The sequence below is a fragment of the Meriones unguiculatus genome, chromosome X (assembly GCF_030254825.1).
Source record: "Meriones unguiculatus strain TT.TT164.6M chromosome X, Bangor_MerUng_6.1, whole genome shotgun sequence".
In the NCBI taxonomy this organism is placed as follows: Eukaryota; Metazoa; Chordata; class Mammalia; order Rodentia; family Muridae; genus Meriones; species Meriones unguiculatus.
The window spans coordinates 125,036,006-125,062,716 of record NC_083369.1 but is presented as its reverse complement, the minus strand read 5'-3'; the positions used below and the strand labels follow the sequence as shown (position 1 = coordinate 125,062,716).

Below are 26,711 nucleotides of genomic sequence, written 5' to 3'. Positions count from 1 at the left end.
TCTAAAACAAAAAGGGGGAACTGTAGAGAGCTGCGTAATGCCGCGCCTTAAAGATGGAGCTGGTTTTCTCCTTCCACCTTCCCGATGGTGAGTGCTCTCTGTCACGAACAACTCCACATTTGGCTAAGGCCAAGGATCTGGCTTGCTTCCATGTATGTGGACCTATCTGCATTGCCCACATGGCACACTGGGGTTGGCTACCCAGAGGCTATTTAAGCTGTGGGCTGGCTTTCCCCAGGGTCAGATGATTGTTCAAGGTTCCTGAATAAACTGCATTGAAAAATTACTGTAAATTGAAAAAAATACTGTAAACCAAAAAAAAAAAAAAAAAGTAGAAAATGAGTGAGAGAAGGAAAGCAAGTTTTTCAAGTCCTTATTCACTTCCTTGGTTTTCTTCATTTCTTTTAAAATTTCTAGATATTGTGCATATTAATATATTAGTATCTACCAATATTTGTCTCTCTATAACAATGTGTATATTTGCTTGTCAACCACAGTAGAATATACATTCCATAGGGGCACAGACTGTATAAGCTATGTCTTACTGTGAAACAAATTTCCCTAAAATTCAGGGTCATAAAAGAACAGTTACTCTTTTCCAGATTTTGTGGATCAGGAATTGAGAAGCAGCTTCACTGAGTGACTCTAGATTAAGACCTACTAAGAGGTCTTATGTCAGCTTATCCACATGTCAACTTGGGCTTTAGTCATCATCAAGGCTTGACTGGAGCTAGCATATCTGCTTCATAGATGACTCAGATGGGTGTTAGTTAATTGTCTCAGCTCCCTATGACATAGCCCTCTTGTCAAGATATGACAGCTGATTTCCTTCAGAGTGAATAATTCAGTAAAGAAGGAGATAGGCACCTTATTGTATATCAAGTACTTTTTATAACCTATAGTGTTGATTTCCACTATGCAATGTTAGTGACACACAACAGTCCTGATATGCTATGGCTTGAAGACTACACAGGGTATGGATAACTGGGGATAGGGTACCTTAGATATGCCATCACTTTATGTAGCTTTCTCTATTACTGCAGGCATTCTTCCTTTGAATTATGATTATTATTTGCAATTCAGATATTCACAATTTCATTACACATATGTACATAATACACTTGGATCAAGTATCTTACATTATCTTCTCTTATTCCTGTTCACCCTCAAAACTTACATCCACTACCCAACACCTCCTATTTCTTGTCCTTTTTTTTTTTGTTAGTTTCTGACACAGAACATTTAACTAGGATTTTTTTTTTGAGACATGATATCATGTAGCCTAGGCTGTTCTTAAATTCATTGTATATCTAAGGATAGCCTTGAACTCCTGGTTTTACTTCCTATGCTTCCAGACTGTTAAGATTATAGGCATGCGCTGCCATGACCAGCCCTTATTTATATTAATTATAAATTATATCTCAGTTATATTTCCAGCATTAAAAAGTATGTGTTGTATATGGTGGGAGTACTTAGTAAATAATTGTTGAGTAATGGTTTGATGGATTTAGACTAAAAATTATTTAGACTACAAAGTATATCTTCAGAAAAGAGACCATTCATAATAGCTTTAGTTTCTGGGGTGGGCATGGAAAATGGTTGTCAAGTGTAAAAAAGAAAGGAAAATTCACGATTTTTGGTTATGTCTTTACTTCAAATGTCAAAACATGAGGGCTTTTTTGCACCCTATAAAGGATTTTAGCCAAACTGACTTCAACTTGGACCCTGGAATATCATCGTATCCTTTGCGAAATTGAGAATGAAAGCCAGTGTTTCAAACTCCCAGGTAATTCTAGGTCATAGGAAGATAAATCTGATTATCACATCCTTTATAGGCAAGTAAGAAACTCAAGCATCCCATTGGAGACCAAATAGAGAAACAACTTTCCCTTGGAGGCAAATACACATTTCTATCCCTTTAGGGATAGAAAACGTGTGCCAAATATTCCTATTTAGATTGGAATGTCTGATGAGATCCCCAGTGGGTAAGTGTCCTTGCCTCTGTACCTGAATACCTGAGTTTAATCTCTGGGACTAGTGGTAGGAGATAATTGACTTCTGTAAATTTTCCTCTGAACTCCACACACATGCTGAGCCAGGAGCATGCCCTTCCAGGCAAACCAACCAACCAATGAACAAACAAACAAATAAGTAAGCAAACAAATGTGATAAAACAAATCATGAAGTCTAAAAAGGGCTGTGACATTTTTAGCAGTAGCAGTGGGAGATGTTCACAGTGAAGTCCATGCTATTGTGGTCTAGATTTCTTATCCTATAACTAGGAGACCCAAATAGCTGTAAAAGACTAAGAGGATACAACACAGTCATAGAGTGACAGGACCCACAGCCAAGTAGGAATCTTTTGTCACGGGTGCATCACTCCATCAACTGCGCTTGAGCGTCTCCTATTAACAGCCATATACTCAATCCTATATGTGGTTGTGGTGCTATGTAGATAGTTGTGAACTTTGCAGGGCTGAAAAATAAGTCCCTTCTGGAATTTGTAGGCTGAACAGAGAGAATATCTCTTTCTTTCTTTGGACTTTCTCTAGCACTGTGTTTGTGTGTGTGTGTGTGTTGTCCTGTTTGTTTTTGAAACTGACTATATTATAATGTTTCCATTGCAAAGCACCATTGATCATAATGGGTACATAGTAGGCACTCAACACATTTTATCTCAAGAAGACTATTTTAAGCCAATTTCCTTTAGACTAAGTAAATTCATTTAAGAGAATGAAATGCACAATTTTCAAAATGGATTTAGCTTTCAGTATCAACCCAGAGATCTTCCATGACTCATTCTTTAGTTTTTTTTATTACATATGAGCAGCTTAAGAGGCTTCAAATCTGAGAACTGAAAATCTATCTGCATTGCCCTGCCACACTTTCTACTGTTTTTGTTTGTGATCCTAATGTATTTTGACAAAGATGTATATGTTTACAGAACCAGTCATCTCCCCAGAGTGCCCTGATTGAAGATTATAGGATGACTTAAGGTTGTTTATGCATTTGTGTTACCTCTTCCCTCAGAGGATGTGTCAACATTGAGAGTGTGACCTCGGATTGGTGTCTTCTGTGAAGATGGATACTGATGGGTGACATTCAAAAGGGCCTGCTTTCCAAATGTGGGTTAAATGTAGTTGGTCCAGACAGGCCATAGCAGAAGGTTACAAACATAGTTAATGCTATGTATGTTATGGACCTTGGTTCTCATTAAAGTATATTGGCTGAATCATTTTGATTTTGTCTTCATTTACTCTCTCCTTCCCTAAGTAAGTTGCATTCTCCAGAAAGTGATAAAGGGAAAGTAACTATGAAATGGAGACTTGACTCCTAAAGCACATTTATGAGAGTAGAATACATGCATTGTGTTTTTGAAAGGCTGTTTGTCAGCATAATGCCATTCACTTCTAAACCTAAGGCCAATGGTTCTTTCTAGAGTATGAAACAAACAAGTGGATCATTTGGAAGGTTCTACAGAAACAATGTGAACCAAGGTTTACAATTGGAGCACTGTGCTCAGAGTTAAGGTCTTCATAATTATCCGCTCATGTGTTTGTTCAGATGTTTATTGTGTGCCTATAATTTCCTGGATGCTGGGGATATGAAGAATGAGTCTGTCTCTATTTCTTAAGCTCATGTGATAGTAGAAACTGGTTTGAAAGTAAGTCATAATAGTAGCTTCTAAGTACTACAGGAGGTATGATCAAAATACTCAGGGTGATGGAGGAGAAAGAGCTTTATATAGAGGATTTGCCAAAGCTTCCTAGTGGAGTTGACATTTAAGCTGAGTGAAAGGAAGAGTCGGTGTTACCCTGTGAATAAAGCTGTGTACAGTTTGACAAGTGATTAACAACACATGTCTGCCGTTAGAGAATCATAAAGAACGGCTTTATTGCCCTAAAATTCCTCCTAGCTCTTGGCAACCATTTCCTTTCTGCATGTTAATGCTTTTTCCAGAATATATAATTGGAATCATACAGTAGTCTTTTCCCATGGGCTTCTTTCATTTAGTGATGTTCATTTAAGTGTCCTCTGTCTTTTAAAGATTTCTTTCTCTTTTATTTTGTGTGCATGGATGTTTTGCCTGCATTGAATGAGTATGTGCCACCTGTGTGCCTGGTGCTTCTGGAAGCCAAGACAGGGTGTTAGATCCTCTGAAACTGGAGTTACAGAAGATTGTGAACTGTCATGTGGGTGCTAGGAACTGACCATTCTCTGCAAGAGTAACAAATGCACTGGGCGGTGGTGGTGCACACCTTTATTCTCAGCACCCAGGAGGCAGAGGCAGGTGATCTCAGAGTTCAAGGCCAGCCTGATCTACAGAATGAGTTCCAGGACAGCCAAAGAAACCCTGTCTGGGGTTTCCAGAGAAACTGTGTCCTGAAAAACCGAAAAGAAAAAAAAAAGAGAGAGAGTAATAGATACTCTTAACCACCGAGCTATCTCTTTGTTCCTGTTCTGTGTCTTAATGGTTGTATATTTCATTTTGGTTTATTGCTATAATAGACAAGATTTTGCCAGTGTGACAGAATACCAGAGAAACTTAAAGGAGGAGATGTTTACTTTGGCTTATAGTTTGAAAAGTTTCAGTTCAATTAGGTGAAATGACCATTCTTTGGGAGCCTTGATGAGGCCTGTTGTGGCAGGAAACCATGGAAGAAGAAAGCTATATTACTTTGTAGCAGGCAGGAAACAAGGAGAAAAAGATGAAGGGAACTGTGTATCAATATAGCCTTCAAGGATGTACATTCAATGACCTATTTCCAGCCAGTAGACCCTACCTCATCATTTTCCACTATATCCTAGTAGTACTATCAGCCAAGAACCATTTCCTCAACACAGGAATCTTAAGAGGGCAACCCACAATCCAGTCCTTAATGGTGTAGAGTAATATTCCCATTTACCTACTAAAGGACATTTGCTTGCTTTCAAGTTTGGGCAATAATAAAGGAATGCTAAACATTTGTGTGTAGGATTTTGTATAGGTGTATTTTTTTTATTTGCTTCTGTAAATATCAAGGAGCAGAATTGCAAATGGTATTATAAGGATGTTTAATTGTGCAAAAAGTTGCCAGGTTGTCTTCTATGGTGGTGTACAGTTTTGTATTCCTGGTAGCAAAGAACAGTAAAAAACAGGACACTGTTGCTCTGTGCCCTTCCTGGACTTGTGGTTGTCATTTTTTGACACCTTCTGATAGGTGTGTAATAGTTTTTCCTTGTATGTGTTTATATTGTTTTAATAATTTGCGTTTATTTTTTGTTTTGTTTTGTTTTTTCAAGACAAGGTTACACTGTGTAGTCTTGGCTGTCCTGGGCTCACTTTGTAGATCAGGCTCGCCTCAAACTCACAGCCTCCTTCTTTGGCCTCTGCCTTCCTGAATGCTGGAATTAAAGGTATGTACGGCAGTGTCTGGTGTATTTGGTATTTTTTTAAGCTTGATTTTTGAGAACTTGGTACATGAGCACTGTCTATCACTCATACTTCCTTTCCCCTCCACTACGGCTCCTCCTGTGTCCCCCTTTGTAGTCTCTTTAATTATTACGTATATTCCTTAATTAAAATCTTTACATGAATTCCTACCTCCTAATAATGCCATTAGCATTCCTTGTTATAATTTCTTACACTGTATCACAGTTTATAACTCTGTATTTGTGTGACTATTCAACTAATATCCACATTTCTGTTCAGGCTGTAATCTCTGAAAAAAAATGAATTATATTGACTTTGTTCACTACTGGATTCTTAATGCCTAGCAAAGTTACACATGGTAAATATTCATTAAACGATGAAGTGAATTAATCTGTAGCCAAAAGATTAGGCAAAATACGTAAAAATATAGTGAAGGTTCAGAAGATACTATAGTATGTTAATTTAAAAATTGAATTACCAGATAGATGATTTATTGTAAGATTTACTTCATATTTAAGCCAATATTAGGAGCAGTACCGTCATGATTTTTAGTACTGTCTGTATACTGATGACTTCCAAATATATATCTCCAGCAGGTGGCTTTCCCCCAACTTGAGTCTTTTGTATGTGTGTGCCATTGCCTACTCCACATCTCTGATCAATTCTAATAGGCACTTCAGATTAGAGAGAGAACTGATATTTTAATGATTTATTATGTGCCAGATACTGTTGTAAGTATACTTTATTTATAAAACTAAATCCTTAAAACCACCCTGCAATGCACCTACTAGTCTCATTTTTCAGATTAGAAATTGATACATAGGAAAGTGAAGTACTTTGCCCATCTGAAGTAGCAGTGCCGGAATGTTAAGCAATATCCGGCTTGTGAGCCCATACTTAGTATCACTATGTGTGTGGTATCCTCACTTACCTTGTTAGGAGTCACTTAAAGTGTATAACAGACGAACACTAAAAATATTGATTCCATTAATTCCCTATCTTTGCAGCACCATGAGAATAGTGAGGTCAGTAATAGTTTTGTGGTTAATTACTCCTTGGCACTTAAATGTATACTAGATTTTGATTGATTTCTTGGAGACCTTAGAGACACATTATTTTCCTCTTTCTTCTACTTCCCTTTATTGGGCTCTCTTTTCCCTTAACCTTCCATACTCTCATTTCCATTACTCTGTCTCTTCTTCCTCTAGTCTAAGCCAGTAGAGTTCACAGCAGATAACACTACAGGGTTCAGAAAGATGTTTGGAATATAGAGTTGTTAGTAAAGATGAAAGTTTGAATATTTTAATTTGGACATGGGGGCTAGACTTCTAGCCCTCTCTTTCAATGTGTAGTTATGTTTTGTCATAAATAACTTTATAGGTCAAATGGTTAAGCTATTAAGTACCTGATTATCAATAATTCTCTGTTCACTCAGATTTGAATAACTTCAGTCTTCTCTAGTAGTGTATTACATATAAACTAGTGATAGACTAAGATCAGAAGGAAGGAGAGGAGGACCTCCCTTATCAGTGGACTTGGGAAGGGGCATGCATGAAGAAGAGGGAGGAGGGTGGGGCTGGGAGGGGAGGAGGGAGGGGCTTATGGGGGGATACAAAGTGAATAAAGTGTAATTAATAAAATAAAATAAAAATAAAAAAAAAGGTACATTCCTGCTGAGCATAGTGGCACATGCTTGTAATCCCAGCAATCTGGGAAGTAGAGGCAGGCAGTTTTCTCTGAGTTCGAGGCCAGCCTGGTCTACAAAGTGAGTTCCATGACAGCCAAGGCTACACAGAAAAACCCTGTCTTGAAAAGCCAAAAACCAAACCAAAAACAAAAAATGAGTTGCCTTCCTGGGGCTCAGAATTTAAGAGCATTTGCTACTGTTGGAGAGTATCCAGACTCAGATTTTAGTATGTACATGATAGCTCACAATTGTGTAACCCCAGCTCTGAAAGATTCAGCCCCCTCTTTTGGCTATTGCAGGTACCAGGCAAGCATGCAATGTATATATACATATATGCAAGCAAAATAGTCAAACACATGTAATTAAAATGAATCTTTTAAAAGGTTAACTTTCCCTTTAAAAAAAATGATGTATCTTTCATGTCTTTCCCATTAAAATTGGCTTTGATTATGCAATAATCATAATTTCTAAAGTTTTAGTCTACAGGATGCTTCTCTCTCTTTACTGTCTCAGCATCAGACTCCAGTTGTTTGAGCTGTGCCTTACTCATTCTAAACACTTTTGAATACATCTATGTCCCTATTATTTATTTAGTAAATAAGAAAAAGCCAGTTTACTGTCACCATGTCTAAGATTATGAGAGGATGTGGTGCTTGAAACTTTAAGATGTTAACAGTCTAAGAACCACTTATTCTGAATCAGTTTTTCATACTTGAAATCACCTCATAGACATCCAGCTGTAATTTATTGGTTTTTGCATCTCACCCTGTTCCAAACTAGTCCTGAGCTGATAAGACAGTCAATTGCTTTTCTGTGTTTTTTCACATCTGTTGACTGTTATCAATGAACAAATTTGTAAAAATGCACTTAACAGTTTTGTAAAGCAACACAGCCTTTTACAAGAGCTGAGATAGCACTGTCTCAGTGTATTTATCAGCTGTTGAGTGCCTTAATGTTAACAAAATTGAGACAGAACTGAGACTGATACACATTTATTATGGTGAGTGGGAAATGGGATTGAATGATGGGATCACCAGGCAGTATATATCAAAAAAGAATAAACATGCGGAGCTTTCCTCAGGTTTTCTTCCCTGTGTGATCTTACTTCCTCAGGCTCTCAGGAACAAATGAATTCTGCCTTCCCCACTGTAAAGGAGTGGAGTTTAAAGAAATGGGAATGCTTTGTGAAAACAGACCCTTGGACCCTTAGCAGCTGCATTGGTTGTTTCTATGCTTCCTCGGGAGAAGGCTGCTTGGGCCCAGTGACTGACTGTGATCCTATCAGCTTGTAAATCTAGGGAACATATGGCTGGGGAGCATGTTAAACTCCCGTTCACTTTACCCAGCTATTTCTGGCCCACCAGTCAGAGTACATCTTTCCCTTTCAGTAAGTCTTTCAGAGGACTACACTTTCTCATCTTCAACCGCAATCAAGAATTACCTTCTAGCCCTGTGTTTGGCTCTCATGCTTGCTTAGCAGTTTATGATACTATACAAAGATTACCTCAGAAAAATTTGAATGACAACACTGAAATTGATATCTGGATATCACACTGTGCTGTATTGATGGGGTTACACAGTGAAGGGCTTTCTTCACTTAAACTGCTGTGTTTTGTAGTCCAGCCTTCTGAGTTTCAGGAGGATTAACCATCTTGATAAGCAGGACATTCCCAAACATTTCCTTTTATTAAACCAAACCAGACCTAACATAAACCAGTTTTTCTTGGAATGTCTAATGCTTTCAGCAATGTGCGTGCTTTTATTTCTTTGAAATGGTCATATCAATGCTGTGTGTTCATTTGTGGTTCATTTATGACTTCCCTTAGGAGCTATCCCAGGGAAACTTAACATGCCAACGAATGCCAGCAAAACCTAAATAATCATTGTTGTTTTTGAGACAGGGTCACTTTTTACACTCCTAGTTGTCCTGGAAATCACAGAGATCTGTCTGACTCTGCCTCCCTAGTGCTGGGATTAAATTTTTGTGGCACCACATATGGCCTAAATAAATACTCTTATCAAGACTTAATACTTCTTGATTTAATAATGCTGCTCTGAAGACTGAAGTCTTAAGTAATTGAACAGAGGCACATCAGATTCATATATAGGTTATTTATACTGATATGGCAATAAGTACTAAATTTTAACAACAATTATAGGAAGTGACTAAAAATACTACAAATTCATTTGTTGAAAACACACAGTCATTATATTACGCTTTTGAAAAAGAACAGTGATATATGGGAATACACACAATATAATATAAAGTTGAAAACAAGTTGGAGAATAAAAGTGGTCATTTCTGAAGGGTGTAATTATAAGCACTTGAATCATTTTCTAAAATTTCTAAAACTAGTAAAATAATTTTAATATGAAGAAAGGGTTAAATATCTTTCATACATCAGTGCACACCAAAAAAGAAATCCCAGCAAAGATGCAGTTTTGTAGCACCTCACTCTTAAATGTTTGTGGGATAGACAAGTGGACAGATATACAATTAATGAATGACAGTTAACATTTATAGGTACCACCTCTGAGTTGGTAAGATTAAAGAAATAACAAATGAGAAATCATAGAAAAGGTGATTCCAGACTGCTCAGTAGTCTTTGAAGGATGGCAAGGAAGATACTGAAGTTATCACTCAATTTTGCATGACAGATGATAATCGAGGAGTTGTGGTCTGGCCTGGAGTACATTGCTGTTCTTATTGCACAGTTGGTGATATCCTATTTCCTCTTATTCTTTGCATGTCCTCGGAGGATCTCTCATGCTTCATTTCAGTAGTCACTGTTCAGTTTGGTCTCAGTTTGCTGAGAATTAAATCAAGCTCATGACTTCAATTCTCCTTTGAGTCAGTTAACACTTCATCTAGGGAGAAGGGCTATTCTGGTTGGTTGACTGCTAGAGATGGACTGAATGGTCATGCAAGAGTGTTGGCAGGTTGAGGCAACCTACCTTTACCAATTGTAAAACACTCAAAACATTATGCAGAAGGGTATGTGATTTCATGTTCTTGAGGGGAGTCCTGAAACTGAAACAGAAATGTGATATGTATAAGTTTAGTTTCCCAAAGATTTAATATGAAATTTGATTATGATAAAATTTTTATAACAAACCTACAATAAGCTGCTCTTGGAAACTATGAATTTAACTGATAGCTCTACATTGATTGTGTCACTGTCTTAATATTTTTTGTATGTTTTGATCAATTGCTGAATAGAATCTGGCTTCTTTGTAAGACTGTGGGATAACACTGGATGTGTAAATAAAGTCTAGCTGTTTCCTCTTATCTGTGAAAGGGGTTTTGTCAAGAAAGCTATTAATTTTGTATAGCTTTCTGTATCTCTGCTTGTGGAAGCTTTTTTAAGACAGTGTTCTTAATTGTAGTTACTCTTAAACCCAAGTGTGTAATACTTGTTTGTGTTTTGCTATCTTGATGCTGTTAAAGTATTACATTTACCACTTGTTTGTTTTATTTTACCTTGAATTCTTTTTTTGAGGTTTTATATATTTTTATTTCAATTAATTTCTATGTTTGCTAGAATGTATGCCTGTGCACCACATGTATGCAATATCTGCCAAGGCCAGAAGAGTATGTCAGATTCCCTGGAACTGGAGTTATACTCGTGAGTCACCATATGGGTGCTGGGTCCTATGGAAGAACAGGCATTCTTTTAACCACTGAGCCACCTCTCCAGCTCTTCTTCCTCAATCTTTTTTTTTTTATTTTTCTTTTTTGTTGTTTTGAGAAAGAGTCTCTCTACAATAGCCCTGGTTATCCTGAAATTCACTATGTAGACAAGGCTGGCTTTAACCTCTTGCATATATTTCAAAAACATTATTTTATATGTATGTGTGCAAGTCTGCATACATGCTTGTGAACCATGAACATGTGTTCATAGAGGCCAGAAAAGGGTGTCAGATCACTGAGAGCTAGAGTTACAGGCCATTGTTAGCTACCATGTGGGTGCTAGGAAACAAAACCAGGTCCTCTGTAGGAACAGCAAGGGATCTTAACCATTAAGCCATCTCTCTAGGTCCTGCATCTTTAATATTATCCCTATTTTTAAAAAAGATTATTCATCAAGTCAAGGTTTCTTATGGATTATAATAGCTGAGAGTGATAGACTCCCTTAAACATTTCACTTACATGTTTTATTATTTAGGATTTTCTGTAATAAAGAAGAAATCTAGTGACATCTTGTAGTTTATTAGGCATTTTCACATACAACATCTGAGCTCATCCTACCCCAGTTTAAGAGGAGTTTTCTTTTAAAATTGCAACAAGTGGAAATGGAGAGTTGGCTCAGTGGTTAAAAAGCATTTTTTCTTGCTAAAGGACCCAGGTTTGTTTCCTAGCACCCACATGCAGGCTCACCACTCCCTTGAGCACCAGACACACATGTGGTACACAGACAATACAAAGAGGCAAAACACGCATACACACAAAATAATAAAAATAAATGAAAAACTTGATTTTAAAATATGAATACTTTTAAAAACAAACTGTAGCAAGTGAGCCAAATTTTGAACACTTGTCTGTTGGATTCCAGAACCTGTAGTTTCTCAGCTGCACATACTGACTACAGAGAAAGCAGGGTTTTGTACAGTGAAGCTAATAACTCACCTATCACCTAGCTTCCCCTTAGAGCTTGCTCTTCTCTAACAACTTTAAAACTCCTTTATATTTTCCTTATTGTTGCTGGTTGAGAAATAATTAGTGTGTTTATTTGTGGAGTACAATGTAATGCTTTGATATGTCTATGATTTGCAATGATTAAATCAGGCTAACTAATTCTGCTCCCTTTAACTTATATTAGCAAGATCTTTCCTTTGCTGTCAGGCCAGAAATAATTCTGTGAACACAACAGGGAAGCAATTGCTTTTAGCCTGTTTTTAAGTTTATCTGAAATCCACTTTTTATTTGTAATTTAAATAGTTCATAGTTACTAAGACCAACCATTACTTGATGGTTGCTCTGTACTTTGAAACTTACTGGGTTCTGTCATGGACTCAAGAAGCAAAAACTTCCTCAGGTGCAGAAAGATAAAATTTGCTGTGAGGAAAGCAAGTGTGTTCCTTCTCTTGAGGCTGTGCAGCCAAAGAGCAGCTTACAAAAGCAGGGTTGATATGGGGTAGTACAGATCAGCAGGAACCAGGCCCTTAGATGGAACATGAAGATAGAAGGGAATATTTAGAGGATGTGGAATCTCAAGGGAGTGATAATCATCCTCTGAGTGGCTGAAGCAAGAAAGCTCAGGGTTAACTAGACTACAGGAGAATTAAGAAAACCCAACTGAAAACATGCTGTGGTGACATCCTATGGAAAGCAGGATGACCTCTGAATGGTATTTCAGAATTCCAATAGCGTTGGGGAATGAATCTTTACATATTGGACAGATATATCAAGCCATTATTTTAAAGATAGTGAAGGAATAACATTTCAGGGTGTTTAAAGTCCAAATTGAAGAAAAATTAATCCACACTGTTTTTACTTTTGTTTGGCTACTTTCTGTTATCAAATAATGATCTTTCTGGGAGGTTATTAAGCTCAGCATTCTGAGAGTCATACTCTAATAATCCATGGTGGAAACTAGGAAGATGAGGAAAGTATAGGAAGACAAAGCATGCTTGCTGAATTCCTGGAAACCGGCCCCTTCGAATTCTGCCTTGAATTTTGTTGCTGGGGCTGCCCTGAGGAAGCTCTAGATCATTCTCAACTGGAAACATAGGCATTTGCTGGAAGAAGCAGACAATGAGGATAGAACCCAGGCCCTGGTACGTGCTAGGCAAGTGTTCTATCATACAGCTATATCATCAGCCTTCAACACTGTCATTTTTCTATATTATCCAGAGAAAAAGGGATGATCTGGTTACCTGTGCAGTTTTGGTGGCATCTTGTATGACTGAGTTTCTTAGGAAAATGCACACATCAGAATGAGTTCAAGCAAGACCATGTAGCTCTGAGGAGCAAGGTGGGTTCACTCTTGAAGAGCTTTGCAGTACCTACCTGTATCATTCCCTCTTTCTTCCCTTATAGTGTCTCAACTTGGGGTTCTGCACTGTGTCATCAGCAAGTAGCTATAAATGACACAAGAGGCAACAGAGTGGAAAGAGTACAAGAGAGTTTAAAAGGTGGTGGACTGGGAGTGTTAATAACAAAAATAATCACCGGACGGGAAATTTACTAAAGAAATACTGTTTTGAGCCCCATGAGAAAACAGACATTGAATTCTATAATGTGGGTTCCTATGTTCAATGTAAGCTTGCCAAGTATAATCTATGGCATACATTAGGGAAGGAAGGGACTCTGTTTGATTAGAATGATTGATGAAGTAAATCAACGAGTTAAAAGAAAGACCCACCCTATCAGAGAGTTCCAATCTCTGACAACATGAATGATACTCTGCTAAACTTGCAGACAGGAGCCTGTCACAGTTGTCCTTTGAGAGGCTCTTCCCAACAGCACTTCAAACAGATGCGGAGACTCAGCCAAACATTAGGAATTGCATAGGGAATCTTGTGGAAAAGTGGGGGGAAAGAGAAAAAGACTAGGAAGTGACAGGAGCACCACAAGAAAAATAACAGAGCCAACTGACTAGGGCCCAGAGGGACTTGCTGAGACTGAAGCATTAATCAAGACAATGCATGAACTGGACCTAAGCCCCCTACAAAAATGTAGCAGATGGGCAGCTTAGTATTCAAGTGGGTCCTCTAGTAAGGGAAATATAGACTGCATGGAACATGGACTCACTTGTTAGTTTTTAAATCACCTTCCTCTGGCGGGACTGCCTTGACAGGCCTTGACAGGGCAAGAGGACATGTTTAGTTCTGATGCAACTTGATGAGCTGGGGTGGATGGGAAAGGGGGCTACCCTTTTCTGAGGAATAGGCAAGGGGAGGAGAGTGTGGGACTGAGAGGGGAGGATGGAAAGGGCTACAAGGATGTAAAGTAAATAAAATAAATAAATGAGAAAATATAAAGAAAAAAAAAGAGTTAAAAAAACCTGAGCCTTCTAGTGCTGTGCTGTCTTTATGGGGTCACTAACTACTTATGGTACCTGAGCATTTAAGGTATGGTTAGTTTGAACTGAGATGTTCTATAAGAATAAAATACTCACCTGATTTCAAATATTTGGCATGAAAAAGTATAGAAATTTTCATATTGATTAAATGTTGAATCAATATTTTGAACATGCCGGGTTAAATAAAGTATCAATATCAATGTTTAAGGTGATGGAAATGTTACTCTGATTTGATCAAAATATAGTATACACTTGAAGTATTATACCCCCAAAATATGTATAATTAAAATAATAATTTAAAAATTGAAGCTTGAAACTTAAAAAAAAACATGTTTGTGCCTCTTAAAATGAGTGCTAGAACATTAAAAATTGTGTATACTCTTTGCATTATATTTCTATTGGACAGCATTGCTCTGGTATAACCAAAAATAGGAACTGATGTGCAAGCACCCTTTCATTAGTACAACCCTGAAGCAGTACAACCCTGAAGCAAGTATACCTGTGTAGGAAACAGCCTATTTCCAAAGGACAGGAAAAACCGGAGATTTGCAGGTGCAGAAATCGTTTATAGATCAAAGTCAGGATCCAGCCTCATTTTCCTCATTCTGAGGGTATAAGATGTGGTAGATTGGGTAGTCAATTTGCTGAGGCAAGTTCTCTCATGGGGGGGGGGGAGGCTGTCATATATTATATCCTAGTTGAGATCAAGAGTGGGAATTGGAAAGGCACTTTGAAACTTTCCTTACCGTCTCAGCCATCAAGCTCCAGGTGGCTGATTGTGACAATGTGATAGGAGCTTTCTCCAGGTGTCTCCTGACCACCATTCCTGGCTAAGAGAAGGAGGATTGAAGTGAAGATCTTCTTTACTTCCAGGGCCATGTGGTAAAGCTGCTGCCGAACCTCCCTCTGCCAATAGGCATAGACGAGTGGGTTGAGCAGGGAGTTGCTAACTCCAAGGAGCCACAGGTACTTTTCGAGCACATGGTAAAGACAACACTTGTGGCAGGCCACCTGCACAATGCTAGTGATGAGAAAAGGGGACCAGGACAGAGTGAAGCTCCCAATGAGAATAGACACTGTACGGAAAGCTTTGAAGTCATTGACAGGCCGTTGGGGGCGGTAAGCTCCTGCCACGGATCCTGCATGTTCCATCTTTCGGATCTGCTGGCTGTGCACAGAGGCAATCTTGAGCATGTCACAGTAGAAGAAAACAAAGAGGAGTACAGCTGGGAAGAAACCAGCACAGGAGAGGGTCAGTACAAACCTTGGGTGAAACACGGCAAAGAAGCTACAGGGCCCATGGTAGGTGGTCTGCTGGAATATGGAGACTCCGAGTGGGAGGAAGCCAATAAGGTAAGATACCAACCATAGTCCTGCAATGCATGCCCCAGCCACAAGCCCATTCATGGTCTGGAAGTAACGGAGGGGCTGCTTAATGGCAAGGTATCTGTCAAAGGCAATCAGCATGACCGTGAGGACAGAGGCAGCTGCAGAAGAAGTGACAAATGCCATCCGAAGGCTACACAAGGTCTTCTGTGTGTGCTGAGTAGAGCTTGAGAGCTGGTCTGTAACTAGACCAGAGATAGCCACACCAATCAAGGTATCAGCCACAGCCAGATTCAAGGTGAAGCAAAGACCAACACCATCGTTCTTGTAGATTGATAGCAGCATAGCCACTACCACCAGTGCATTAACAGCAATGATGAGGATGGTTAGGACAGCAAGGATCACTCCAAATGAGAAAGATGACTCCATGGCTTCAGGTACCAGGACTTCCACTTACAAGGGCATGCTGGATCGTGAACTCAGATTCTCATGGGACAGGATTATATGTACTGTAGGTTCAGAGCCACAGCACAGTTCTGGCTATTACTGGAGGACAAGCCTGGCAGCTTGCCATCTATGAGTTCCTGGTGTCATTAAGGATTACTCATGCTCTCCTTTTCAGTCCTCAGCTTCCTGCTTTTCGAGCTTTCTGAAGGCAGCAATCTCAAAGCAAATTTGTCCCCGGGTCCTGAGCTAGTCCCTCCCCTCTGACATCCAAGTTACTAGACAACTCCCAAGTACCTGGAATACACAGTCCATTGGAGTCCCCTCCCTTCACTGATGCTTCATGGGCTCTGAAGAGGTAGGGACCTTTGTCAGGCTTCCTGTCTAACAGAAGATCTAATTGACTCTAATTATACTTTTCTCCATCAATAACCTCATATTAAAACTCCATTTCTTCCTAAGCTTCAAGTGCTAAATTAGTAACTAATCTCAGCTTAATTAAACATTTGCTTAATGAATAATTCTCAGTTACTATTATGCTTGCTTTTAATCAAGAAAAATGATCACAATCAATTGAAGTGAAAAGTGAGGCAGATAAGCTATTTGAGGGACTCATCATCCTTTCAGGTGTGTTATCAGACATTTAAGCTTTTTTTTAAATTCAGAGTACTTTAAAGGCCAGTTCTCTCATATGAGATGCACATATTTGCTGTTTCTTCTCTTTTGATGTCAATTATTTTGATTCAGAAGGACAGACAGTAAAGATGAGGCAATGAATTCCTAATAGCTACCAGTTGGTTTAGAAATTTCCTATCTCTTAACTGTTGTTTAATGGATACAATTGTTAGTAACTGTTTTCAGTGGGCTAGCTCGCTGGTCAGTAAGCAATGACTGGCAGGCTTGTTACTTTCATCCTGTAGACCCAAGAATTGTCTCTGAGGAGAATAGGAGAGCTCAGCATTTGGCAGTGGAATTTTCCAGGGATAGAGCTCATAGGAGTTAGGTCAAAGGGTGAGAGATTTGCCAAAGCAGATGAGATGAGTACAGGGAGGCCAGCTGTGGAAGTCACTCCACTTTAGCTTGTATATCCATTTACTTAGGTACATTATAACTAACCATTTGCCTTCCTGCTGTTCTCATCTTGGATACCAAGAAGAGAGGGGTGGGAAGAAGAGTGGTTAGAAGCTATTTACTCAATCCAGGTGAAAGCACAAATGGGAATGGTTAGCATTCTAAGTGACAGAGTGCAGAGCAAGGTGCAGAGTGGGAGCAAATAGCAGGATGTTTTGACAGTGGAAAGGGCTTTGGGCAGATGTCTCTCCTACCGAGGGTCAGAAAATCCTGTGTCATGGGGGCTTGATATTTTAATCTTTGTTACCTTCATACAGGAGGCTAATTTGAATCTGGCCTTATCCTATGCCTGGACCTAATTTGTGGTTTTGCTTCCACAGATTTTGACCTCATATGTAAAGTTAACTTGGATCTTTGTAAGCTCATGCTCAGACATGTAAGGTCATTTTTTTAAATGACCTAGAAGGCTGGTGACAACTCAGATTCTTGATTAAGTAGTTCTGGATGGGTCTTCAAATTTATACATTTTTGAGACAGGTTTTCATTTTTTTCCCCAGGTTGGTCCTCAAACTCAGTAGGTAGCTGTGGATAACCTTGAACTTTTAATCCTCCTGCCTTCACCTCTAGATTGCTGGGGTTATAGTTATGTGCCACCAAATTCCAATTCATGTGATGCTGAGAACCAAACATAGGCATCATATATACATTCCAAGCAAGCTGTCTACCAACAGGTACACACCTAGCCCCTGAATATACATCTCTAAGTTTACACTCACTACTATTGCTGCCTAAAGGGCTACTATTAGAATAATATTTTTCCTGACACAGGGTCCAGATCTAGCTGGCCTGGAACTTGGGGCAATCCTCCTGTCTCAGTCTTTTGCATGCCAGGACTACAGTCATGGGCCACAGTTGATATAATGTTCTTGTGGAATGTATACAATTTACCCTATTCATTCACATGCTGATTTCTCTACCTCACTATGTTTTCAATCTGACATTGCATTGTAATGCTTATTCTAAGCATCACTTGTCTCAAGTTTGTGTAAACATGCCACCATTTGTTCTCTTTGTTGCCAGTAAAAACAACCAGCCATTGCTGAGCAATGGAGAGAATAGGGTGGGGCATCCTGGTCTGGAGGGGAGGAGAGAGAATCAAGTGGGAGGAGGGCTGAGAAGAGAGATCTGAGAGGAGAGGACCTGGAAACACCATGAGAAATGAACCAGACCTAAGATATGACTAAAAAGCAAGTATAATGTAGAAAATCTGAGTGAGAGGAAGCTATGCAGGCGTGGAGGTTTTGGATAGAGAAATTATTGCCCAGCATTGTGCTCCAGGTTAATTAAATAAATCCTAGTCTAGGTGTGGTGATTCGGGTATACAACTGGTTTAGGAATAACTGCTGTTTAACTAAAAGATAAATTAATATTAAATATTAATAATCTACAACAGTCCAAAATACCTGGCATTAGAGTAGTGATTCTTTTTTTGCTTTTAGGAAGGGTCTCACTATGTAGTCCTGGATGACCTTAACTCATTATATAGACAATGCTAGCTTTCCACTCATAGAGATCCATTTGACTCTGCCTCCCAGGAGCTGGCAATAAAGGCAAGTACTATCATACCCAGCAGAATAAGGATTTTTAATCTTAGCTGTGCTTTGGAAGTAGGGGTAGATTCCAAAAACATACTATTGTTTAAGCAATACACAAAAGGTAGTCTGGGACATGATTCTGGAGTCTTAAAAGGCAGTCCAGGTACTTGGGATTGAGAACCACTGTTTAACCGCAAAAACACAGGCTCAAGAGTCCATTTTCTTGATTTTGGTTGGAGAGATAGCTTCATCTTTTTTATTTAGTTTTGGTTATTTTTTTTTTTACCCTGCTTATTATTCCAAGGAAGATAATCTCTATATCACAGGGTTGTGAAAATGGTGAAATGAAGGCCACATAAATTGTAAAAAGTTGTATGGGTGTTACTGTCCTTTGGTGTCTGTTAGTCATAGTAACACAATATTTAAAAAATGTATATCTGAGTAACCAAAATGTTAGCAATTAGAGCAAAAAGACAGCTATCATGTTTTCTTTTATGTAGAATTTGTCTTTAGAGTGTGTGTGTGTGTGTGTATGTGTGTGTGTGTGTGTGTGTGTGTGTGTGTGTGTGTGTCTGTAACATGAAAGCTTGTAATCAGAAGGCAGACTATTTGAGAGAAAGAAGGTGACCAGGTGAGAGAGGGTGGGTAACAGAGGGGCACTGATAGGGGAGATCATGCTCCTATTCTGTCTGACCTTGGTCTATCAGGTCTCATCAAGACTGGCTGAATTGTCTTCCTCTGTTGCCTCATAAGGCTGCTCCCCACTAAGGGAGAGGTGGTCAAAGAGCCGGCCACTGAGTTCATGTCACAGACAGTCCCTGTTCTACTTACTAGGGAACCCACTTGGAGAATGAGCTCCCATGGGCTACATCTGTGCAGGGGTTCTAGGTTATCTCCATGCATGGTCCTTGGTTGGAGTATCAGTCTCAGAAAAGACCCCTGGACCCAGACTTCTTGATTCTGTTGGACTCCTTGTGGAGCTCCTATCCCCTCCAGGACTTTCTGTCTCCCCCTTCTTTCGTAAGATTCCCTGCACTCTACCCAAAGTTTAACTATGAGCCTCAGCATTCTGCTTTGATACCCTACTTGGTAGAGACTTTCAGAGCCACTCTGTGGTAGGCTCCTGTCCTGTTCCAGCAACATTTGTTAAAGATGCTGTCTTTTTTTCTGTTGTATGGTTTTGGCTTCTTTGCCAAAAATCAATTATTCATAGGTGTGTGGGGTTATTTCTGGGTCTCCAATTTGATTCCATTGATCCACCATTCTATTTCTATGCAAGTACCATGCGATTTTTGTTACTATTGCTCTGAAGTACAGCTTGAAATTAGGGATGGAGATACCTCCAGACGATCGGTTGTTGTACAGGACCGGTTTGGCAATTCTGGTTTTGTTGTTGTTGTTGTTTTTCCATATGAAGTTAAAAATTGACTTTTCAAAGTCAGTAAAGAATTGTGTTGATATTTTAATGGGAATAGCATTGAATCTGTAGATTGCTGTTACCAGGATGGCCATTTTCACTATGTTAATCGTACTGATCCATGAGCATGGGAGATCTTTCCATCTTCTGATATCTTCTTCAATTTCTTTCTCCAGAGATTTGAAGTTTTTTTTCTAACAGGTCTTTCACTTGCTTGGTAAGAGTTACACCAACGTACTTTATGTTATTTGTGGCTATTGTAAAGGGTGTAGTTTCCCTCATTTCTTTCTCAGCCCTTTGTCTTTCATATACAAGAGGACTGTTGATTTTATTTTCAGATAATTTTGTATCCAGCCACTTTGCTGAAGGTGTTTATCAACTGAAGTAGTTCTCTAGTTGAATTATTGGGGTGACTCATGTATAGTATCATATCATCTGCAATAGTGACACTCTGACTTCTTTTCTGATTTGTATTTCCTTGATCTCCTTTTAGTTGTCTTATTGCTCTAGCTAGGACTTGAAGTACTGTGTTGAAGAGATACAGAGAGAGTGGGCAGCCTTGCCTTGTCGCTGATTTCAGTGGGATTGATTTAAGATTCTCTCAGTTTAGTTTGATATTGGCTATAGGCTTGCTGTATATTGTCTTTACTATGTTTAGGCAAGTGCCTTGTATCCCTGGTCTCTCCAAGAGTTTAAACATGAATGGGTGGTGGATTTTGTGAAATCCTTTTTTAGCATCTAAGGAGATGATCATGTGTTTTATTTTGTTTTTACCCTACTGTTTATGTGGTGGATAAAACTGATGGGTTTATGTATATTCAACCAACCCTGCATGCCTGGGATGAAGACTGCTTGGTCATGGTGGATGATATCTTTTATGTGTTCTTGGATTCAGTTTGCAAGTATTTTACTGAGTATTTTTATATCAATGTTCATAAGAGAGATAGGTCCGAAGTTCTCTTTACTTTTGGGTCTTTGTGAGATTTAGGTATCAAGGTAACTGTGGCTTCATAGAATGAGTTTGGCAACGTTCCTTCTTTTTCTATTTTCTGGAAGAGTTTGAAGATTATTGGAGTTAGCTCTTCTAGAAGGTTCTGGTAGAATTCTGTGATGAAACCATCTGGCCCTTGGCTTTTTTAGGAAGGGAGACTTTTGATGAATGCTTCTATTTTGTTAGGGGATATAGGAATATTCAGTCTATTTACTTGATCTTGATTTAATTTTGATAAATGGAATCGATCAAGAAAATTGTCCATTTCATTTAAATTTTCAAATTTTGTGACACATACAGTTTTGTAGTAAGACCTAATGATTGTTTGGATTTCCTCAGTATCTGTTGTTATGTCCCCCTTTCTGCTTCTGATTTTGCTGATTTGAATATTCTCTCTCTGCCTTTTAATTAGTTTGGCTAAGGGTATGTATGTCTGTCTTGTTGATTTTCTCAAAGAACCAGCTTTTGGTCTCATTGATTCTTTGAATTGTTTTCTTTGTTTGTAATTCATTGATTTCAGCTCTGAGTTTGATTATTTGGAATCATCTACTCCTCTTGGGTGTTTCTGCTCCTTTTTTTCCCCCTAGAGCTTTTAGGTGTGCAGAGGTGAGGTGTATTTCTTGGATGCAGCAGAATATTGGATGCTGTTTCTGCCACAATTCTGTTAGTCTGTGTCTTTTTATTGGACAGTTGAGTCCATTGATGTTGATAGATAATAGTGACCAATGAGTGTTAGTTTCTTTTATTGTGGAGTTGTGTTTCAATGCTTGTATTCTTTTAATTTTTTTGTTGTGAAGTTATCTATATCCTGTGTTTTCTTGGATGTGGTTGTTTTCATTGGATTGGATTTTTCCTTCTAGTATTTCTGTAGGGCTGAGTTGCTGTGTAGATATTGTTTAAATTTAGATTTTGTCATAGAATATTTTGTTTTGTCCATCTATGTTGATTAAAAACTTTGCTGGGTATGTAGTCTGTGTTGTCACATGTGGTCCCTTAGAGTCTACATGACATCTGCCCAGGCGCTTCTGACTTTCATAGTTTTCTGTTGAGAAGTCTGCTGTGATTCTGCTTGGTTTACCTTTATATGTTATTTGGCCGTTTGCCCTTGCTGCTTTTAATATTTTTTTTTCTTTGTTCTGTAGATTTAGTGTTTTAAGTATTATGTGTCATATAGAGTTTCTTTTCTGGTCTAATCTATTTGGTGTTCTGTAGGCCTATTGTATGTTTATAGACATCTCTTTAAGTTGATAAATTTTTCTTTTAAGATTTTCTAGAAATATTTTCTGGACCTTGGAGCCTGGAATCTTCTTTTTCTTCTATTCCTATTACTTTTAAAGTTCATCTTTTCATGGCATCCTTGATTTCTTGGATGTTTTTTGTTTGGATTTTACTTTTGCTTTGAGAGAGGTATCATTTCCTGCAAGTGTATTTTCAGCACCTGAGATTCCCTCTTCCATCTCTTTTATTCTATTGGTAGTACTTTCCTTTGCATTTCCTCATCTTTTCTGTAAGTTCTCCAGCTCAATAGTTTTCTCTGTTTGTGTTTTCTTTATTGATTCTAATTATGTTTTCATGTTTTGCACCATTTCCTTCTTTTGTTTGAATGTAGATTCCCATCTTTCCATGATGGTCTCTGTTTTTTTTTTTTTTTTTTTTGCTTTGTTTTGTTTTGGTTTTTTTTGTTTTTTGTTTTTGTCTGTTTCCTCACTATTTGCCACTAATTGTGCATCTACTTGTTACTGTATTAGTTTGGCTGTAGTTGCCAGTATTTTTTTGAGAGCTTTGTTCTTTTCCTCTCTATGTGCCTCTAATTGTGCCTCTATCCATGCCTCTGTTTGGCTGTATTTGCCTGTATTTCCTTGAGAGTTTTGTTTGTTTCCTCTTTATGTACCTCTAATAACTGGGTAAGCCCAGAATTGAGAAAATTTTTCCTGTGTGTCCAATGAATTAGTTGTCTGTTGATATTTGGGGTTAACAGTGAAGCTATGATGTCCTGATTTTTGTTGGATGTGTTCTTAAGCTGACCTCTAGCTGTCTCTTATTAGTAACATTTGCTGTTTGTTCCTGGAGTCTGTACTTCAGACTGGGTCTGTCTTTCTCTGGTGTCTGGAGTATTATTCAGGAAGATGAGAGAGATCCACTGTTTTGAGAATGTATGCTGGTGTTTCAGCTGTAGCTAAGGGAGGAAGGTTGCAGATGCACAAGTGTGGGAGTTGGTGTTGGAATGTGCCTTGAAGGACAGTGCACTAGAATATGTAGAGTCCTGGAATGTGGGACTTAAGCACAGGAAGGGGTGCTGGTGCAGTTCGAGGGTGCAATGTGCATGCGTGGTTGCCCTGAATACCTCAGTGGATTCCAGGCCTGTCTTTCTGTCCTCCTGGTATTCAGATCTGTCTGGACTCCAGCAATTGTTTGTCTGAAATTCACTGTTAGACCAACAGAACAGGGGCTTCAATGTTGAGAATGCTGTTCCAAGGATCCCAATGTTGCCCACAGTGGGGGTGTGGTTGGGCAGAATCTGATGTCTGGCTGCTAATGTAGAGGGACCCTGGATCTGGGGTTCTGCATGCGCTCATTTGAAAGCACACTCACCTGCTAACAGGCCTTATCAGAAAGCACAGCGGTTCCCCCTGTTCTCTACTCTTAGATTTGGACCTGCAGAGGCAAATGAGAGTGTAGGAGATCTGTCAGTTCAGTTGTGTCCACTCTTTGTCCCCTAGGCAGTGAGGCCCTTACTTGGGGTAGCCACTTCTGTTTTCTCAGTCACAGAGCATAGAAGCCCCAGTTCAGGCCAGCTGCTACCCTACTCCCTCCCTTGCAGACCTGGGAGACTGGTACAGCCGCCTGCTAGGAGGCCCTGGAAGGCCCATATAACTGCCTGCAGCTCCTGCAGACCTTGGAGGCAGGTACAGTTGCCTGCAGACCTGGGAGGCCTGTACAACCACTCACCACAGCTGTGTAACTGGGAGGCCCACTTCTGCTGTCTCAGTTACAGAGCAGGGAGGCCCATGCTTGGAACAGTGGGTAATGTGGGCTGCCTCTACAGAAAAGGGAGGCCTGAGCTTAGGTCAAGGGGAAGTGCAGGGGAATTGAATATTTGCCACTCTCAGTCCCCAGAGATGTCTCTGCGGGTGACCTGGATCCAAGTGGTCTCAGCTCATAGGTTGTCTCCTCTTGCCCAGGAAGCCTCCATGTCAATGTTCTGCCTTCAGCTGCCCTTCCACTCACAGTTTCAGAGTTTCAGATCCTGTGCCACTGAGATACAATGCGCTCTGGCTCTGGTCGCTGCCATCTTGGATCTCTTAACAGGATCTTTAGGTGACCTATATGCATATTAAACCATTGTTTTCCTTTAGTCTCAGGTGAATGGTTATATGGGTTTATTTTTCCTACTGTAACACATCACCACATCCTTAATGACTTCTTATAAACAAAACTGGGGTAGGAGAGAGATAACTACATTTTATGAGACATTGTTACTTTTTTTAGAGGACTGAAAATTAGGTTCCTAGCACCAATGTTGGGAAATTCAGTCACCTGTAACTCCAGCTCCAAAAGATCCAACACTATCTTTTGCCCATCTTAGACACCAATACCTACACACATGTTCATATACATTAATGAAAATAATATTAATATTTAATAAAATATCCAATTTATTATCTTTTCATGTGCTGGAAATGTTGGCACGTAGGTAGAGTGCTAGCCTAGTATGTGTTACATCCTGGGTTAGGGCCCCAGTATTCCATAAAAGTGAGTGTGGTGGTACTTGCCTCCAAGCCTAGCACTTGAGAGGTGGAGACAGGAGGATCAGAAGTTCAAGGTCATCCTGGGCTACTTGAGATCCTGTATCCAAAATAATAGCAGCAAAATAACTCATACATTTATTATTTTCTCAAGGCCAGAAGTCTGGTTTGGTTCTTACAGACCTGAAATCAAGGTGTTAGTATGTTCCTTCAGTAGACATTTACTGCTCTAGTTGGCTCTTTGAACCTGGAAGAGTGGGGCCTAAAAATGAACTTGACTAAAGTCTCATGCAATAGCCAACTTTATTCAGAGCATGAGACAGTTTAAACTCTGATGGTTATGAATAATCACATGAGTAAAGTGTTCATTCACAAGGACAAGCCACATGTGCAGAGGCATATTTTTTAATAGAGACATATGAAAAACAACAGCTGATATAAAATCACTACTATCTGATATACCTAAAAGAAGCATGAAAACACATTCCAAGAACAATTCTTTGTTTTGAAGAAACTGAGATAACAAGTTTTTTTGTTGTTTTTTTTTTTTTGTTTGTTTGTTTGTTTGTTTGTTTGATGTTTTCTTACAAGTACCCAGAATTCTCACATGATGACATTCTTGGATTTGTGTTCTGACAAGTAGGGTCTAGGGAGAATCTGTTTCCTTGCCTGTTTAGCTTCTAGAAACTCCCCTTTTTCCTTTGCTGTAGGACACATCACTCAGTCTTCTGTTTCCGTAGCCATATCTTCTCTGACTTTGACCTTCTATATCTTTCTTAGAAGGATCATTTCTATATTGTGTGATTCTCAACATGTGGGTCATGACCACTTATGGTTCAAATGACCCTTTCACAGTGGCCACATGCCAGATATCCTGAATATCAGATATTTACATTAAAATTCATAGCAGTAGCAAAATTGCAGTTATGAAGTAGCAACAAAAATTATTTTATGGTTGGGGTTACCCCAACATGAGAGACTGTATTAAATGGTTGAAGCATTAGGTAGGTTGAGAACCACTTCTCTAGACAAACCAAGGTAATCTCCCATGTCAAGATATTCAATTTGGCATGCACGAGACATTTTGTGAGGAAGCAGCTGTAGCTAGACTTCGAGCTAGGCCATCCCCATTCATCCGTGCTGTGAAGGCACCTCATTCTTGAGCAGGCAGAGGCTAGTCCTTACAATTTAGTTGGAGTAGACTCAGGGTTCTTGGGGGTTGCTGGAGCATCTATGAAGCAAAATATTATGCTTGAGAAAGAGAGATTATTCCTTGGTTAAACTATCTCACAAACAGGATATCAAACACTGGTGACTGTGGGCTGTCATCAAGGTTATGATACAGCAGTTCATCCAGTCTGAGGGCATAGTATCCAAAAGTACAGATTTTTTTTAATTGTTGTGGATATTTTAAACAGGAATGGTAGTGGAGGAGGGGGCAAGTTTCAATCAAGCCTGCTGTCATATTCAGGTCACTAAAAGAAGAGTTCTAGGGTAGTAGCCAGAATGAGCTACATCTAGCTTCATAAGATGCCTCAGTTGGCCTTCTGCTTTCCATGATTTATCTTGTTCAAGTACAAAGGTAACAGTGACATTTAGTATCTCTCTTGGAATGACTACACTGGTGTATATATTAGTGTGAAACATTATTCAGTAATACAAAAAGAACTGGATGGACTTACATAGATATCCAAGACATATTATTGGTTGACAAATTAGGTCACATCAATATGTAAAGCCTGGATCCAATTATGGGAAAAAACCTCCAAAATAACAAATAAAAATGCACATAAATGCACAAAATATATAGAAAGGAGATTCAACAAATGGTGAATAACTTTGAGGAGGAGGCAAGTGGGATTGGGAGGAAATTAAAAATTATGATTTAAAAATCCTTCTTCCATTTATTTTGTATTTGGGATGAAATATGAGGTCAACAGACAACTTGTGGGAGTCAGCTTTTATTCCACTGTGTGTGTTTTGGGGATTGAACTCA

At 39.1% G+C, this 26,711-nt stretch overlaps 1 protein-coding gene across 1 annotated transcript; it reads right to left on the bottom strand.

The window, feature by feature from the left end:
* Positions 1–9,106: 9,106 nt before the first annotated feature.
* Positions 9,107–16,102, bottom strand: LOC110542724 (glucose-dependent insulinotropic receptor). The gene is made up of 2 exons (XM_021629251.1): positions 14,872–16,102; positions 9,107–10,131 (listed from the first exon to the last, which is right to left on the bottom strand). The coding sequence occupies exon 1, from the start codon at positions 15,878–15,880 to the stop codon at positions 14,876–14,878; it is 1,005 nt and encodes a 334-aa protein (XP_021484926.1). The 5' UTR covers positions 15,881–16,102; the 3' UTR covers positions 9,107–10,131; positions 14,872–14,875.
* Between the last annotated feature and the right edge of the window lie 10,609 nt (positions 16,103–26,711).